The 15484-nt window shown below is 38.3% G+C and overlaps 1 protein-coding gene across 1 annotated transcript; it reads right to left on the bottom strand.

The window, feature by feature from the left end:
* Positions 1 to 9260: 9260 nt before the first annotated feature.
* LOC119771662 (cyclin-dependent kinase-like 5) lies at positions 9261 to 14634 on the bottom strand (the record flags this gene model as incomplete). The annotated part of the gene is made up of 7 exons (XM_038267776.1): positions 14452 to 14634; positions 13680 to 13874; positions 12413 to 12597; positions 12214 to 12326; positions 12002 to 12141; positions 11090 to 11178; positions 9261 to 10986 (listed from the first exon to the last, which is right to left on the bottom strand). Coding segments are annotated over exons 1-7 (2616 nt in total), but the record flags the coding sequence as incomplete, so codon positions are not given.
* Positions 14635 to 15484: the final 850 nt, after the last annotated feature.

Genomic DNA, 15484 nt, shown 5'->3' with positions numbered 1-15484 from the left:
TGGAGGATTGATTACAGACGAAGCTCTCAGACTGCTCTACTACCTCCTGACCAATAGCAGAGGTCGATTCATTGGTTCTCAGCCAATAGGAGGAATCAATGCGATGTCAGGTAGCGAGGAATCCGTAGAGGTCTGGAAAATGGCCGCCGCTACGTCACTGGACTTGGGTGATGAGTCGTAAAATTAAACCATGAGTTAAATCAAGAATTCTCTATCAGGTTTCCTTAAGTCATTTAAAATTGATCTTTAAACAGAACCCAATGGGGAAGTTATTTAAGTACCAGCTTATTTATGCTTAATTTTTTGGGAAAAATGTTTTAATCAGTCATTTTTTTTTTTCCGTTTGATTCAGCGATTAGGCCTACAGTTTAATATCCATGGATAAATGAAAACCCTACTTACCAACTTACAGTTTTGGAAACTTAAAGGTCTATGTAGGTTTTCCTAATTGTCTTATTTTAAATATACCACATTTGATTGTTTTAACTTTTTATCAACTGGAATAATTTTTATTTTTTGATTAGATTATTATGATTCACTGGTTTGGAAAAAGCTTAAATCCTCTATCTGGCTTTCATACATAATGTGTTTTGGAAAATCACCTTTCAGTGAATCAAACAAAGCTTCTGGGTGTGATGTTTTCTAATCTGGGCATGGATATAATTATGCCACCCTGTTGCAGCTTGAAGGTTTAGCAAGGAAAAAAAAAACTTTATGGGAAGAAATCTTTGGGGAATTCCAACCATTTATCCGACTCTCAAGCTATAAGGTTCAAGAACACTCTTTAACAAGATGTTTTCAAACTTGTTATTTGCTAAGTATCAGTCTGAAAAAATATGCTGTTTATTTATTAAATATACAATCAAAAATACATGTTTTGCATCTTTTCTATCTAGTTTCATTGATATGTGTGTGCAAGAAGAAACTGTCAACTCCACATAAAACATGATTGAAATATCTCCATAAAACGAACTTTAAGAGAAAGAAGTAAAAGCTAGAGAGAAATGGGGAAACATTCCTGTGATTAGGTGGAGGATTCCTCTCAGCTCCCCAGATGAAGCAGGGAGGATTTCCCACTGTTTACTCTGTTGTAACTCTGAACCACAAACCCTTCAAGACCTGTTCTGACTAAATCCTAAAGTCTAGACACTACCCTACTCTTGTCCGTTTTCACTCTGTTTCTTCCTTCTTTACTCCTTACTACCTTCCTCTGCCATTCTGCAGTCATCTCCCTTCATTCCTCTCCTCCTCTGATTTCTTCTTTTCTCCCCTTCTTCCTTCCTTTCTCTTCCAGCCATCATGTCTCTTTGTTTATCAGGTCAGATTATCATTTTCCTTCTGTGTTTCTTCGGAGTTCACAGCAACAATCAGATTCGGGGTGAGTACGGATACACTAATCTTAATTATAAAAAGCTTATCTTTACAAATATTTTTGCTTTAAGCTTAAAGAAACAGTCAAGATGTTTCTGCATGATGCAATTGACCCCTTTATTTAGCTTGATTTGTTTGTAGCAGCTTTGTAGACACTAAAGGTTGGAGACAAAAGAAAAACACACCTCAGAGGCGTTGTCATAAAATATGCAGGACAGACTGACAGATCAGGTAGCATCAAAGACACCTCCATACCAACAGTGGAGTTGTGGGTGAGACCATTCTAGCAACTAAAGGCAGAAATTATTAATGTAGACTTTTGGACCATTATTATGTGATTAATACAAGCATTTTTTGACAGTATGCAATAAAAACATGAAAAATATTGGCTCTAAATTTGCATCTTTTATCCTCCTTCTTTGCAATCTTTTTTAAGATCAAAGCTTTAGATCTAAGAAAGATCCATCTGTTTTTTTTCGTTGTTTTTTTTTTCCCTATTCATATTTTGCTTAAGTGGTAAAATTAACATGTCCAAAGGGGCACCGGCAGGGGCGGATCCTGAAAAATATTTATGGGGTGGCGCGAGAGGGGCAGGAATTTTTTAGGGGTGGCAACATATGGCATTTGTTTACACTGAATTTAATCACAGTTATCACAGTTTGGTGAGAATAGTATGTACAGTACTAGTGTTTCATGTTAAACAGTTCATATTAGAAATACATCGTACAATGTGATCTCACCTAATAGGAGATAGAAGAATGATAACACTACTTCTAGAGGGGCATTATGACAGGAAAGGTATTAAGGTAAGACACAGGTGCTGAGTTGCAGATGTGTGAGATTGACTGACAGAGAGGCAGCTTTGCAGCATTTGCACAAGAAGAAACTATAGAAAGAAAAAGTTACCCATCAGAGATCTATGGACTGAGCTGTACTACAGTGAGCATAACTACACAGTAGAAATAAATGGGTCAAGGCACCCGAACAAGGTACCGGACATCTATGTAATGTTTACTCTGAACACACATTTACCACATTTGTTCCTCAGTAACTTGACATACAGCAGTTAAGGCAACATGAAAGGGACATTTCATGCATGTAAATATGCTGTAGATAGAGCTGCTGTATCAACAAATCAACAAAAAGGCAGGTACTGTATGTTACATCAAAATCTCTACAAATCTGAAAAGATGCAACATAAAAATACATTTTGCTTCCAGTCTGAAAAAGTACAAAACATTTTGTGAGTAGGTTCATACAGGTCATTTCTGGATAGTTTCATACTGTATATACAAAAAAGAAACAGCACTGCTTCATATTAAGCAGGATTTACACCAGTATCACATTTTTAACTTTTAACAATTTTGGTTTTATTAAAGGAAATATCAGATTTTCTGAGGTGCCAAAACAAAATGTAACAGCTCTGTAAAGGCTCACCAGAGAGCATAACATAAAGTTAACATGACTATAACAGCTGAATGCGGCGATTTCCATGTTGCTCAGCAAAACGCTTTACTAATGTATTTAGATCCAATGCCTTTGTGCGTTTTGATTTGAGTACAATCAAACTTGATCGTCTCTTTTCTGTCATAGTTGACCGCAGATATGTCTTTATGAGCCTGAAACGTCAGGCCTAACTAACATCATAGTTAGAGAAAAAACGTTCTGCAACCTGATTTTTATCATCTCAAAATCAGCATTGCAGCTATGCTAGCAACATTGTGCTTTCATTATGATTTAATTTCTCGATAGATAGTTAATCAATTTTTACCTGTTTCATCCTGTGTCTCCTCTCCCTATGACCCCTGGCTCCCTCGCTTTGCTCCATTCGGTTTTCAAAACAAATCAGTCTCAGTCGCTCTGGCGTCATCTCGTGCTGCATTCACTGCAGTCCGACATTGGAAATTAGCGGTGGTAATTCTCAAATGATCCATAATTTATAAGCCACGCCATCCCTACCGCCAACTGGGGTGGCAGCAGGGGTGGCAAGGTTGTCATTTAGGGTGGCATTTGCCACCCGATGCCACCCCAGTAGATCCACCTATGGGCACCGGGAAATGCTGTCCCTATCAATGCTCCTAAGCTGGCTGCTTGGGGTTCCTAGGCATTCAGAATAGTGGGGTCAGTGGCTTGCCTTTAGGGCCACATTGAGACGTTCCAGAGTAGAAGACTAAAAAGCAACCAAGACATTTTAACTCTTTTACAACTGACTGCTTTCAACACAACATTTATTGAATACATTATGATAATCCAATCTAGAGGCCTGCGCAAGTTCTCGGATGTTGAGAAAAGTTGGAGACCTTGGTATTTCAGAAACTTAACCTGCTCAGACAGACTGATACTAGTCTGGTAAAGAGCTGATAGAACTGGAATTCAAAGGCGGGGTCAGCATCATCAGGTTAGATTCAATCAGATAACTATGGATGAGACTCAATAACTTCAAGCATAACGCTCTGTTTTTGTAATTTTTTTAGTCCGTTGAAAAATAGCAAATACATCTTTTTTTTTCAAATAAACAAAATTAAAGATGCCGGTTATGGTTTTAAGGTGGTTTAAGGTGCTGAGTGATCATGTAAAGTCACAAACTCAGAAAACAACCAACCGTTCTCACACGTTCAATATGTTTAACTTTATCTGCAACCAAACCAAACCCTGTTAGTCATTCCTCTGCTACATTCTTCTCAGCTTTGTCATTATTGCCCTGTGTGACCCAGTCTCTGTTCTTGTTCTTTGCACACAATAAGCCAGCCACCATGCATTAGGATATCCAGTTGAAGTGATATTAGATTTAGTCACAATAAGGGGAATATGTGTTGTCTGGATTCATTCATCAGCATTGTTAAGGAAAAGGGCTTCTAAGCATTCCCAGGCCTGAAGACATCTAGTCATGTCAATGAAATTTACTTTTCTCTGCTTTCTCTGCTGATATTGTTTTTTAGGCTATACATGGTTGGTTTGTCATTGTCTTGATTTAGTCCAGAAATAGCTGTTGAAAATTGGGCTGTGTTTGATCTGTCTGATTCTTAAAAAGACATTGGAAACAGGGTTTTCAACGTCTTTTCAACAATCTAGATCAAGGATCTAAAAATGATGGCCTTTTTCAGTTTTCAACCAAATGTAGACGTTGTTTGGATGTAAATCATGTCGTCTTTTCAATGTCTTTTTAACCACATTCATGGTGGGAATCCTTCCAGATAGTTAGTACCTGGTCTGTCTTGGGGTCCTCTTCTTGTAGGAAAAACACAGAACACTTCCAAACTGAGGCAGCCAAAAGGCATGAACTTTTTTTTTAACTGACCATCTGTGGATGTGAAGGAATCAGCACTGAAGAGCCAATAATTTTGATAATGCCTTCATCCATCCATCTCAGGTATTGGTATACGCTTGTCACAGAGAAGGGTTTCATTTTTTATGAAACCCCTTAGGCATATGTTTTGACTAATGAATTGCTTGGATTCAAAATAGAAAGTTTACCAATTGTATCTGTTGTTCTTAAACATTTTATTGGTTGGTAAGGAAACCAACATACCTGTAATTTCTCTTCTACAGCTGAGTCTTTCCCTTCTGTGTTGGGGTTTGAGCTTCCACAGATTGATGGTTCACCAGTTGTTGACACCTGCAGGGTTTTTGAGACAGAATCTAACACCAGTCCAACATCTACAACCAAACCACCAACCAGACCCTTAACTGGAAAGGTAAGGAGAGGCATTACAGAAACTATTACTGAGCCTGGTGCTAACAAGATTCCTCACTGTACATGTATGTTATCCACAAATGTTCAACACTTAGCAAGATTTTGTAAGCGAAATGAACTCTGTAAAATGAGATATAAGAGAAGTCAGATGGAACAGATTTGTTGTAAGCTATTTGTGGCTGTGAGGAAGCATAATGGGCTGCCAGTGTACCACCATGAATCACTACAGATCTCTGACTCAAGCTCCTGATCAAAACTTTCACATGATAAATACAATTCTGCTTTTTATTAAAAACAGAATACTTATCTATACACTTCATTCAAACATAAAAATTTATATTAAATCTAAAAGTTTGGACAAAAATGCTGAAATAACAGTGGGCCAGTAGATGGTACAACTTGAACAACATCAACATTTTACCTCATGTATGGTTGATACTATTAGTTTTAGATGTTTTTGGGGTTAACTGTTCAAACAATAAACTGAAGGGTAAGATTAGAACATCTATGCAAAATAAATATTAAATCATCAGCCGTAAGGCATCATTGCTCCTGGGATTCCTAGCATATGCTCAACAAAATTGCCAATGAAATATGTTTTCATTCATTACTATGTGGTGCAGACTGACAATCTAGCTGTCGTTCTATTTTCATTAAACGTTTCAAGATGGCTGCTGTGGAATTAAAGTTTCCCATCATTTCTTATGCCACATCTTACCGTGCCAAGAAGAACAGACAGCTGTGGTACATTATTGTTTATTTTGGTTTAAATACGTCTGTCACTATAAAATGATAGTGACAGAACCAGTTTCTCAAGTTTGAGGCTGACCAAACCTTAAAGTCATAGGGGAGCGGCTGTTCCAAACGTTGCATTTCCGAATTTTCCAGAGTGGTGCACGACTTTACACATGTGAATTAAGTGAATGTGATTGGTTGATTATCAAGAGGCGAAAGGTGTGCAAGCAAGTTGGGTTGTGGCCGGTTTCTCGGAAGCATCTTGCTAACCAGTTAGCAACTTAGTGCTAGTAGGTCCCCAAAGGAAATTTACATTGGGATCAAGTAGCACTAAATTGGTGACTTAAAAGCGACAGTGAACCAACCACCTCTGTAATAACTGAAAACAACACATGCAATAGTTGTAATGTGTTTCAGATCACTTTCAGATGAGTAATTTTTTTATTTATTTTCTAAAACACAGCAGGTGGCCCTCATAACCAGAAAGACAGTCGTCCAATCGCCACGGAGGAAGTCAGCCGCCATAGTACCAATCAGGACAGGACCGATTGCTGGAGGACCAATTACAAACCCAAACACCAATCAAGCTCTCAGACTGCTTTACTACCTCCTGGCCAATAGCAGAGGTCGATTCATTGGTTCTCAGCCAAAGAGAGGAATCAATATGATGTCTAGTAGCGAGGAATCAGTAAGGGTCTGGAAAATGGGTGCCGCTACGTCAGTGGACTCCAGTGATGAGTCATAAGATTAAACCATGAGTACAATCAAGAATTTTGTTTCAAGTTTCCTTAAGTCGTTTAAAATTGATCTTTAAACAGAAACCAATGGGAAAATTATTTAAGTACGTGCTTGTTTATTCTTACTTTTATTGGAAAACATTTTCATTACAGTTTAAAAGCCTGTACATAAAAATCCATAACCTATTTACAGTTTTGGAAACTTAAGGATTCTTTAAAGGTCTATGTAGATTTTCGTAAGTTTGTTTGGTTAGGAAAGGTAACTAGAACTTGTTTAGATTAGCAAAGTCAGTGTGAAACAGAAAGTATTTAAGGAATTTAAAGTCAGTATTTATATATTAGCTCTGTATTGTTGACTGAACTAAATGAAAACAAAAATAAATAAATGGCGTTTAGAAAGTAGGAAATGTTAGTCTTTTAATTCTGACTGTTCTTGTGTATTTGCTGTAGAGGTTTTTCCGTAGTGTTCTTCTGATGGTGGACTGGTTGAGACTGGAGTCTTTCTGATCCTGGGGTCTTTGGCTCCTTTATTCTGTTTGGCTTAGAGAAAAAATGCATTTTATTTAGTTTATAGCCATGTGTGATGTAAAGGTTAATGTAAAGTGAATTAAATAGCATATAAAACATTTGAATGTTTTCTTTTTTATTAAGCTCAAATTTTTGTGGTGTGATTTTACACAATTTATCCATGACTAAAAACTCCATCCTTATTGTATGCACAATTGAAAAGACAGATCAAAACAGACCTAAAACAAATATACTGGTTTAAATGAGAACATTAATGTTCTTTTCATACAGTGCATGTTCACACTTTTAAAAAACTGCGTCTGTACCTTCTGTTCCACTGAGATCCGGATGCACTGAGCCTCTTACGTCTGGGAAATGGACGTTGTATTTAGCCCTTTCGCTTAAGAAATTGTTTTCTGATGTCTGAAAAGACAGACAGGTTTTACAAGTTATTACAGAAATATCATTCTTTAGTAACAAGAAAGACACCAGTTCACATTATTACCTGTAAGGTGAAGGGTCTTGTAGCATGGTTTTGTCCAAATTGTTGGTCCTGTCCACCATGAATGCCACCATAGTGCCTTGGCTTATCTAAACTCCTGCAACATACATGAGGAATAGTAAGTTGTGAAACACATAAAGCATATTTTTCTATCCACAATGTTCTTAGTGGATAGTGCAACATTCGGGAACCTGAAACCCACCCAAGACTCTATTAACCGGAGAAAAGATTGATTTAGGCCAATTTAACAGACCACAGAAGTTATTTTGAACCATAAGGCTGAAAAGGGATTTACTAGTTTTAATCACGCAGGGTACTAGTTTTCAGAGGTGGGTAAAGTACCCAAAAGGTTTACTCAACCTCCATTTTAAATTATACAAGAAATTAAGTAAACTGAATAAAGTATTTGGTCGAAAGGCTGCTTAAGTATTGAGTAACTGTTGTGTAATCCATCCATCCATCTATTTTCTGTCACTCTATAAGCGGGGCTGCTGGTGCCAATCTCCAGCTGTCTTTACCCTGAACAGGTCGCCAGTCCATAGCAGGGCAACACAGAAACATACAACCATTTATGCACACACTCACATCTAAGGAGAATTTAGAGAGGCCAATTAACCTAACAGTAATGTTTTGGGACTGTGGGAGGAAACTGGAATACCTGGAGAGAACCCATGCATGCTCAGGGAAAACTTGCAAACTCCATGCAGAAAGACCCCAGGCCGGGAATCAAACCCAGGACATTCTTCATGCAAGGCAGCAGTGCTACCCACTGCCCTACTGAGCAGCATTCATAAGATTTAATGTTAATATAAAATATGCTGAAAAATAGACAGGTTCTGGCATTCTAAAGACTCAAATGCCTAAAGAATAGAAATAAATGTAATGAATGTAAAAGAAATAAAATTAGTACAGAAGAAATACTTCTACCATTTATTTCCAACAAACATTCCATATGTGGCTAAAAACACCGATTTCCTTCATTACCAGATACTATGGCTGTGTCTGAATGTCCCTAACCCCTAGATCCCTCAATCACTATGTAGAGTCGAAGGTGTCCTAACTCCACCTCCTCACTGGGGCATGCGCCATCTTTGTTACTTGTCACCACTGTCAATACCTGACCGCAGGCTGCTGTCACAACAAATCCTATGATACATTGCGAGAAGAGCCCTTGCAAAGCTTTCTGGGATATTTCTGCTCATAAAGTGACCATGGATGATCAGTACTTTCAAGATGCATTGTGGGAAATCTTCAGTCCACTACTTTCTCATCCACTAGACATTCGGACAAACCTTTAAAATGGCGTAAGAGCTATAAAGTGCCCTATATAGTGATTAGAGTGGAAGTTTGGACACAGCCAAGGACATACCAAGCAATTCCATATTGATTTTCTCTGACTGCCCAAGTTTCCCAGTTAAAATAGAGGGGTTTATTTGTCAGTCAAACAATTTCTACGTGTATCAAGCCAGGATCTGTATATTTAATGAAAGTCATAGTGTGAAGCAAATATAGTTTTTGAGGTGAACCAGTCTTGGTTGGGTCAGAATTTTAAAGACATGTGCACTGAGAGCTACCTAAGACTGTAGGTCCCCGTATGAAAACCTCGTCCCTGTAGAAGGTGGTCACTGTCAGCAGTGCTGCTGGTATTTGAGACAAGGGGGGTAGAGGTGAGGGCTTTAGAGGATGGAGGAAGACGATTGGTAGTGGCTTCTGGAGGAGCAGAAGGTGTACAAGATCCGAGTACAGTGTAATCAAACATATTTTCTTTAGAGTCTGTGTCATGAAGGATGAGGCTTCTCGTCAAAGCTTTGTGGTCTAAAGACACAACTAAATCAGTGGACATATTTGTAACATTCCCCTCTAGTTTGCTGTTTTGCTTTTTTGCATCTGGAGTAAAAATAGGTATTGGATTCTTCACAGAGGACATCATGTGGTCGCTAACAGATTGAGCCATTGTTGGGTTTGGATAATGGTAAGAAAGAGTTAAGGCTTTTGAATCGAATTGAAACTCTTGGCTTGCATTGTTCCATTTGCCTTTAGCTGACCTCTCAGAAGGCTTTGAAGTTTTATTCATTGGAGCATTAGCTTTTAAACTAATGGGCACAGACAGGGCTGAATCCTCCTGAATCAGTTTTGCTGACACTCCCAGTTCTTTTTCCACTGGTAGGTTTTCATCTGGCCCAGGGGTTGAGGTATTTCTTTCTTCTGCAGTTATAATGTTGCTTTGCGGACAAGTAAAATAGGGCTTTGATATTTCAGGATTTCTATCTAAGACATGGGAAGACAGACAAGGTTTTCTGGGAATTTCTGTCATTGGATTAAGCTTCAAGTATCTGTGACCGTTCTTTATGTCCCGGTCCTCTGTAGGTCCCTTGTCTTTTGACGAATCCTTAGCAGTGCAGGTTGTTTTAGGAACCTTTGAATGTGAGATTACTTGAGGTAGGGCAGAAGGGGCGTGGGCAGTACCGGGTTCTGGAACTGTCACAAATGACTGCTTGGAAAGGTCTACGGCAGTTCTGGAAGGACTAAAGGAGCAGTCATTGTGACTGGGTTGAATAATACTTGAGTCAGCATGGGTTCTCCTTTGGTTTTTAGGTTGGGCCTTTGGGCATTCACAGGTTTCTTGCTTCACATCAGCTTCTAATTTTTCACTCTGAAACTTTGATGCCAAACTTGCCCTACCTGGCTTTGTAATCTCCAGTAATGTCCGGGCAGTATATTCATTAGAGGATGGAGGATTTGTAGGTATTACACTTGAGTCTGATTCCAAAACTGTTTTTGAAGATGAATTTAATATTTGACGATCATTTACTGACATTTTAGACAATTTAGGAACTTTTGAACTAATGTTGCTTAAGCTCCTTACAAACTCTTTGTTTGTCTCAGATTTGGATGATTCCCCAAATGGCATCGTGGTATTCCCACTGTCCAGGTTACTATAGTTTAAGTCTTTTGATTTGTGAAGGTAGTCTTTTCTTGGATCTTGAGTGATATCCTGTTCATGTTTCGGTTTTGCTGCCACTGAGCTTTTCTTCTTTAAACTTACAGATTTCTTGGTTGTATCCGATGAGTCAGAGCTACAGATATAAATTGACCTTAAATTTTCAAACTCTGAACCAGCTGGTTTTCCTGCTTTCATTAAATACTGCTCTGTATGATAGACACCCTTGTTACTACATGTTTTGGGTTGTTTGCTCATAAAAGGTTCAGTTGTATTATGAATGGTGGTTGAGAGTTTGGCTGGTTGTCTCCCTTTGGTTTTCTCCATCTTTTCATGGTATACTTTCTCTTCCATTTCTTCTGGTTCTTTCTTGTCTTTGCTCCTGCAGTTTTTATCATCTCCATTTTCTCTTTCTTGCATTGGGGTTTTGGGTATTTTGGGAAAACTAGACTTTTCTCTATGGTCTTTTTGGATTTCAGTGTTCAGCTCATCTAAAAACCTGTGCAGACACAAAGACAAATGTGGACTATCTTAAGGAACAATGAGCAAACTCAAATTTTAGACGTATCTCACAAGGGAGGAGTGAAAAACATAAAATATACCTGATGTTGAAAGAGTCTTGAGTAAAGAGAAGATGCTCTAATAAGTCAGAACATTGGGCTCGTCTTTTTGGATCCATCTCTAGACAGTCCTGAACAATAAACAAAGGAACAAATTATGCAAATGATCTGGTGGCTAAAAACAATAGCAGTAACTTTTTTACAAGTTTTTCAAGTTAATCAATTTCTCTTCCCCCTAATCATGGTAAAACTCCTTTCAACCAAAACTTCAATAAGTGGCGCATAAGACAAGATAACATAAGATAGGAATATAAGGTTGAATGATGGATACCAGATGGGATTGATCATGTTACTAAATGACCCCATATCTATAGGTGTACAGATCCGATCTAAGATAATAATGGATAAAATGTGACATATATATTTGGATCCTAGGTGTATTGTGCAATTGGAAGTAATTTTTTAACAATTGGATACCACACAAGCAGCAAAGTATGGGCCCAGTCCCACTTGATCCACTGGTTCACCCTATTTAAATTGATATTCATAAGGAGCCCAATATATTTGTTGGCTGGATCGAAAATCTGTCAAGTTATAGCAGATCTGAAACTACTTGGTGTAACAGTGGCTTATGGTGTCAGTGTTTGTCTCAAAATCAGTAGCAGGTTGCTGGTCCAAGCCCCATCTATGTCTGTCTCTGTCGTTGTGTCCTTGGGCAAGACAGTTCACCTGTCTGCTGCTGCTGGTCAGAAAGCAGGTGTAGTAACTTACCATCATCAGTGTGTGACTGAGAGAATGTGTAAAACACTTCAAGGGTTAAGTTAAGGCCATCCATTTACCAAGTTTCTCTTTGGTTCAGCAGTCAGAGAATTAACTTCATTGTTTTACTACTGTCCTCAGCTAATAGATTATCTTTAGCACGGTTGAGTCTTTTATTACCAAACTGTGAAATACCTGAGCTAGATCAAGGGCAGTTGGTGGTATTCTCGGGAAGCGTTGTTGCAGTGGCACGGTTTTTGAACATTCAGGCAGTTTAACTCCAGAAAAGATGGGATTTCTATAGAACAACTCCTGGTGATGAGCTGTTAGGTTACCTGGAACCGAGAAGAAATAGCTCAGTAAGAGAAATAAAAATAATATCATGACCCTTTTCTGTAAGAGCTTACCGAAACACTTGACGATGTGGTATATCTGGTCAAGGTCAGAGTCACCAGGAAACAGAGCTTGTCCAGTTAACATCTCCATTAACACACAACCCAGGGCCCAAACATCTACAGGTCTACACACACAAGCACACGTACCATTTATTGTTTGGTATCCATAACATCCATCAGGATACCTCAGAGTGCAGCAAAAAATACCTACTTGCCATATTTGATGTCACCTACAAGCAGTTCAGGAGCTCTGTACCAACGGGTAGCAACGTAGTCAGTATAAACACCACCTTCAGATGACGATGCAATGGTTCTGGCAAAGCCAAAATCACACAGTTTGACCACACCCCCCTGAGAAACAAGAATGTTCTCAGGTTTGATGTCGCGGTGGATCACCTAGAATGGGGTACGACATATTGGACATCAGCAAGTGAAGAAAACACTCCTTTGGTTTCCTTTTTTGTCTGATGCGAAAATGCATTAACTTGTAACTTTAAAGTCGTAGGGAAACGGCTGTTCCAACCGTTGCAGTTCCGAATTCTTCCGAGTGTTGTACGATTTTACAAGAGTAAATAACATGAAGGTAATTGGTCATTTATCAAGAGGGCTGGACTGTTGTGGCGGAAGGTTCGCAAGCAAGTTTGGTTGTGGCTGTTTCTCGGAAGCATCTTGCTAACCAGTTAGCATCGGAGTGCTAGTAGGTTCCCAATGGGAAATTCCATTGGGACCAAGTACCAATAAATTGGTGACTTAGAAACAACACTGTCAAGGAACGCTATGGACAGTGGAAACATGCAAGAGGAGGAGAGTTTTGTGTCGGAGGTCGTGGATGAGTCTCCTCCGTCATACATTTTTTATTTAGAGGAGGAAAGCGGGGACAAAGTTGTTGTGGAGGAGGACGCCAGGGCGGCAGAAGCTTGGTTTGGTTTAGAAGGTTCCTGATAATAAAATCAAAAGGCTTGAAAATAAAATGACAGTTTTGTGTCGGAGGTCGTGGATGAGTCTCCTCCGTCATACATTTTTTATTTGAAGGAGGAAAGTGGGGACAAAGTTGTTGTGGAGGAGGACGCCAGGGCGGCAGAAGGTTGGTTTGGTGTAGAAGGCTTACAGCCGTACATGTTTGAGCCCTTGCCTCGCAATGCTGCCAGTTCTGTTAGCTCTACGCCTGCCGAAGACACAGACGTCCATCCCCGTGAACACTGGGACGGAACTCAATGGGAAAGTAAATGATTCTTATTTATCACTTCAACCGTTGCGTATATTAGCTGCGACACATGAATCAAGATGCTATGACCATCTGATGAAGAGTACATTTATATACATGTTTAAGCCAGAAGGATTTGACATTTAAATATAATTTTCCTACGACTTTAAAGCTTGAAATTGTGTTCTGGAATTTTGAACTTGTGGATTAAGTTGTAATTATATTGTATATCTATTCTTGCTGTTTTAACATGACATATAAAAGAATTCCTTACGTTTTGCTGATGGCAAAAGTTGGCAGCTCTGAGGATCTGAAATAAGTACTGGCGACAGGTGTGAAGGTCCAACCCGCTTGAGTTCTGCTCCAGTTCATCCAAAAGCGTCCGGTCCACAAACTCAAACACAAGATACCAGCGACGACGGCGCTTCCACACCTCCAGGAGGTTCACCAGATTGTCGTGATGCAGCTGCTGTAAGAGTTAAATAAAGCAGAGCATTTCAAACACATGTTGTTGTTTTCTATCATTATAATTAGCAAGACTTGATAATCATTGTTTATACACATGCCTACACTGCAAAAAATGATGAAGAAATAAGTTAAAAATCTCTTAAATTAAGTGTGTTTACCCTTAACTTGGGTAGGTAAATAAGATTATCTGCCAATGGAATTAGTATGTTTACTCTTAAGGTAAAATCATTAGAGAATATGCACTGTAAATAAGAAAATGAAATTGTTTTTTTCTTATTTCAAATGTAAGTTGTCTTGTTCCATTTGCAAAGTGCCTTATTTACCTCCTCAATCTAAAAAAAAGAAGCACTTATTTTAAGGAAAAGTGAATTATACAGATTAAAATTTTTTGCAGTGTAGACAAAATCAAAACCACTATCTCATTTTCCTCTGGTGGTGACCTTGAAAACAATCATGAGAAATTGACCCTGAGTTGTTTGCCTTATGCTTGGCGGGTCCTCTTAGTGTTTCAGGTTTCAGACTCATGTACACCACTCCCTTTACTCAGTTATTCATTGACTGACTGATTATTGATGTACCCTGAGCAGCTTGATTTCCCGGAGGGCAATTTTCTTCACTGTTTTGTCATCGTCTGAGTCGATGAATTTCTTGATGGCGACGAGGCGACCAGATTCCCGATGCCGGCATTTAAGCACACTGCCATAGCTGCCCTCCCCAACCGGACCCAAAGACTCATAACGCTCCATTTGACTCTTATTCTGCAAAGAAATCATAAAAAAACTGTTATTTACTCTTGTGGCTCTTTGTTATTAAAAAAGATTAAATTGGTTAACTTTACATAGATATACTTGATCTTAGGACCTTGTAAAAAAAAAAAAAAAAAAAACACTGTTCACCCATTAGTTCACTTTTTTTAAAAGCAACAAGTCTTGATCAATTGCACTGTAGAGTTTCTGAAGATCTTAGAAATGTTTTCTTTGGATGTTGGCAGCTCTTTAACCCAGTGTTGTTGTTTTTTTGCAGATACCTAACCATGTCCTTTTAATCATTAAACCATAAAGCTTTCTAGACTCTGGAGACTATAGAGCAAATGTGTCAATGCATAAACTTAAAAAAAACATTCAGTTTGGATCATTGGTAGGCTACCATTGGAACTTTTTTTTCTATTTTACATGAATCTCTGAAAAATAGCTACCGTGCATATTAATTTTGGTTATTTCAAACAAAGTCTTATAAAACAGTTCTTATTGAGAGGAACAATAGGGACCTTTTATTCTGAAACTGTTATGTTTTGTCCAATAAAATTTCATTTTGAAAAATAAAAAGATTAACAGATAAACAAATAAACAAAACTGCGGACTTAAAAAAAAAGAATTTAAAAACGAAAAAAAAAAGACAAAAAGAAAGAAATATAAAAGTCCCATTTCTCTCAGTTCCTTAAATTGCTAAGGTGCCATGAAATTCCTCTAATAATTATATTCTTATATATACGTCTGAATTTATAAACAGCAAATAGAAAATGTTGTTTCCCCCGATATAAGATAGGCTGAAAGTTATCATTTGTCCTAAAAACTACATGATGAAATTCAGTAAACGGAACAAAGAATGTGT

This window comes from Cyprinodon tularosa, unplaced genomic scaffold, assembly GCF_016077235.1.
Source record: "Cyprinodon tularosa strain WSP-4 unplaced genomic scaffold, ASM1607723v1 ctg684, whole genome shotgun sequence".
Lineage (NCBI taxonomy): Eukaryota > Metazoa > Chordata > Actinopteri > Cyprinodontiformes > Cyprinodontidae > Cyprinodon > Cyprinodon tularosa.
This window is presented reverse-complemented; position numbering and strand designations above follow the sequence as displayed.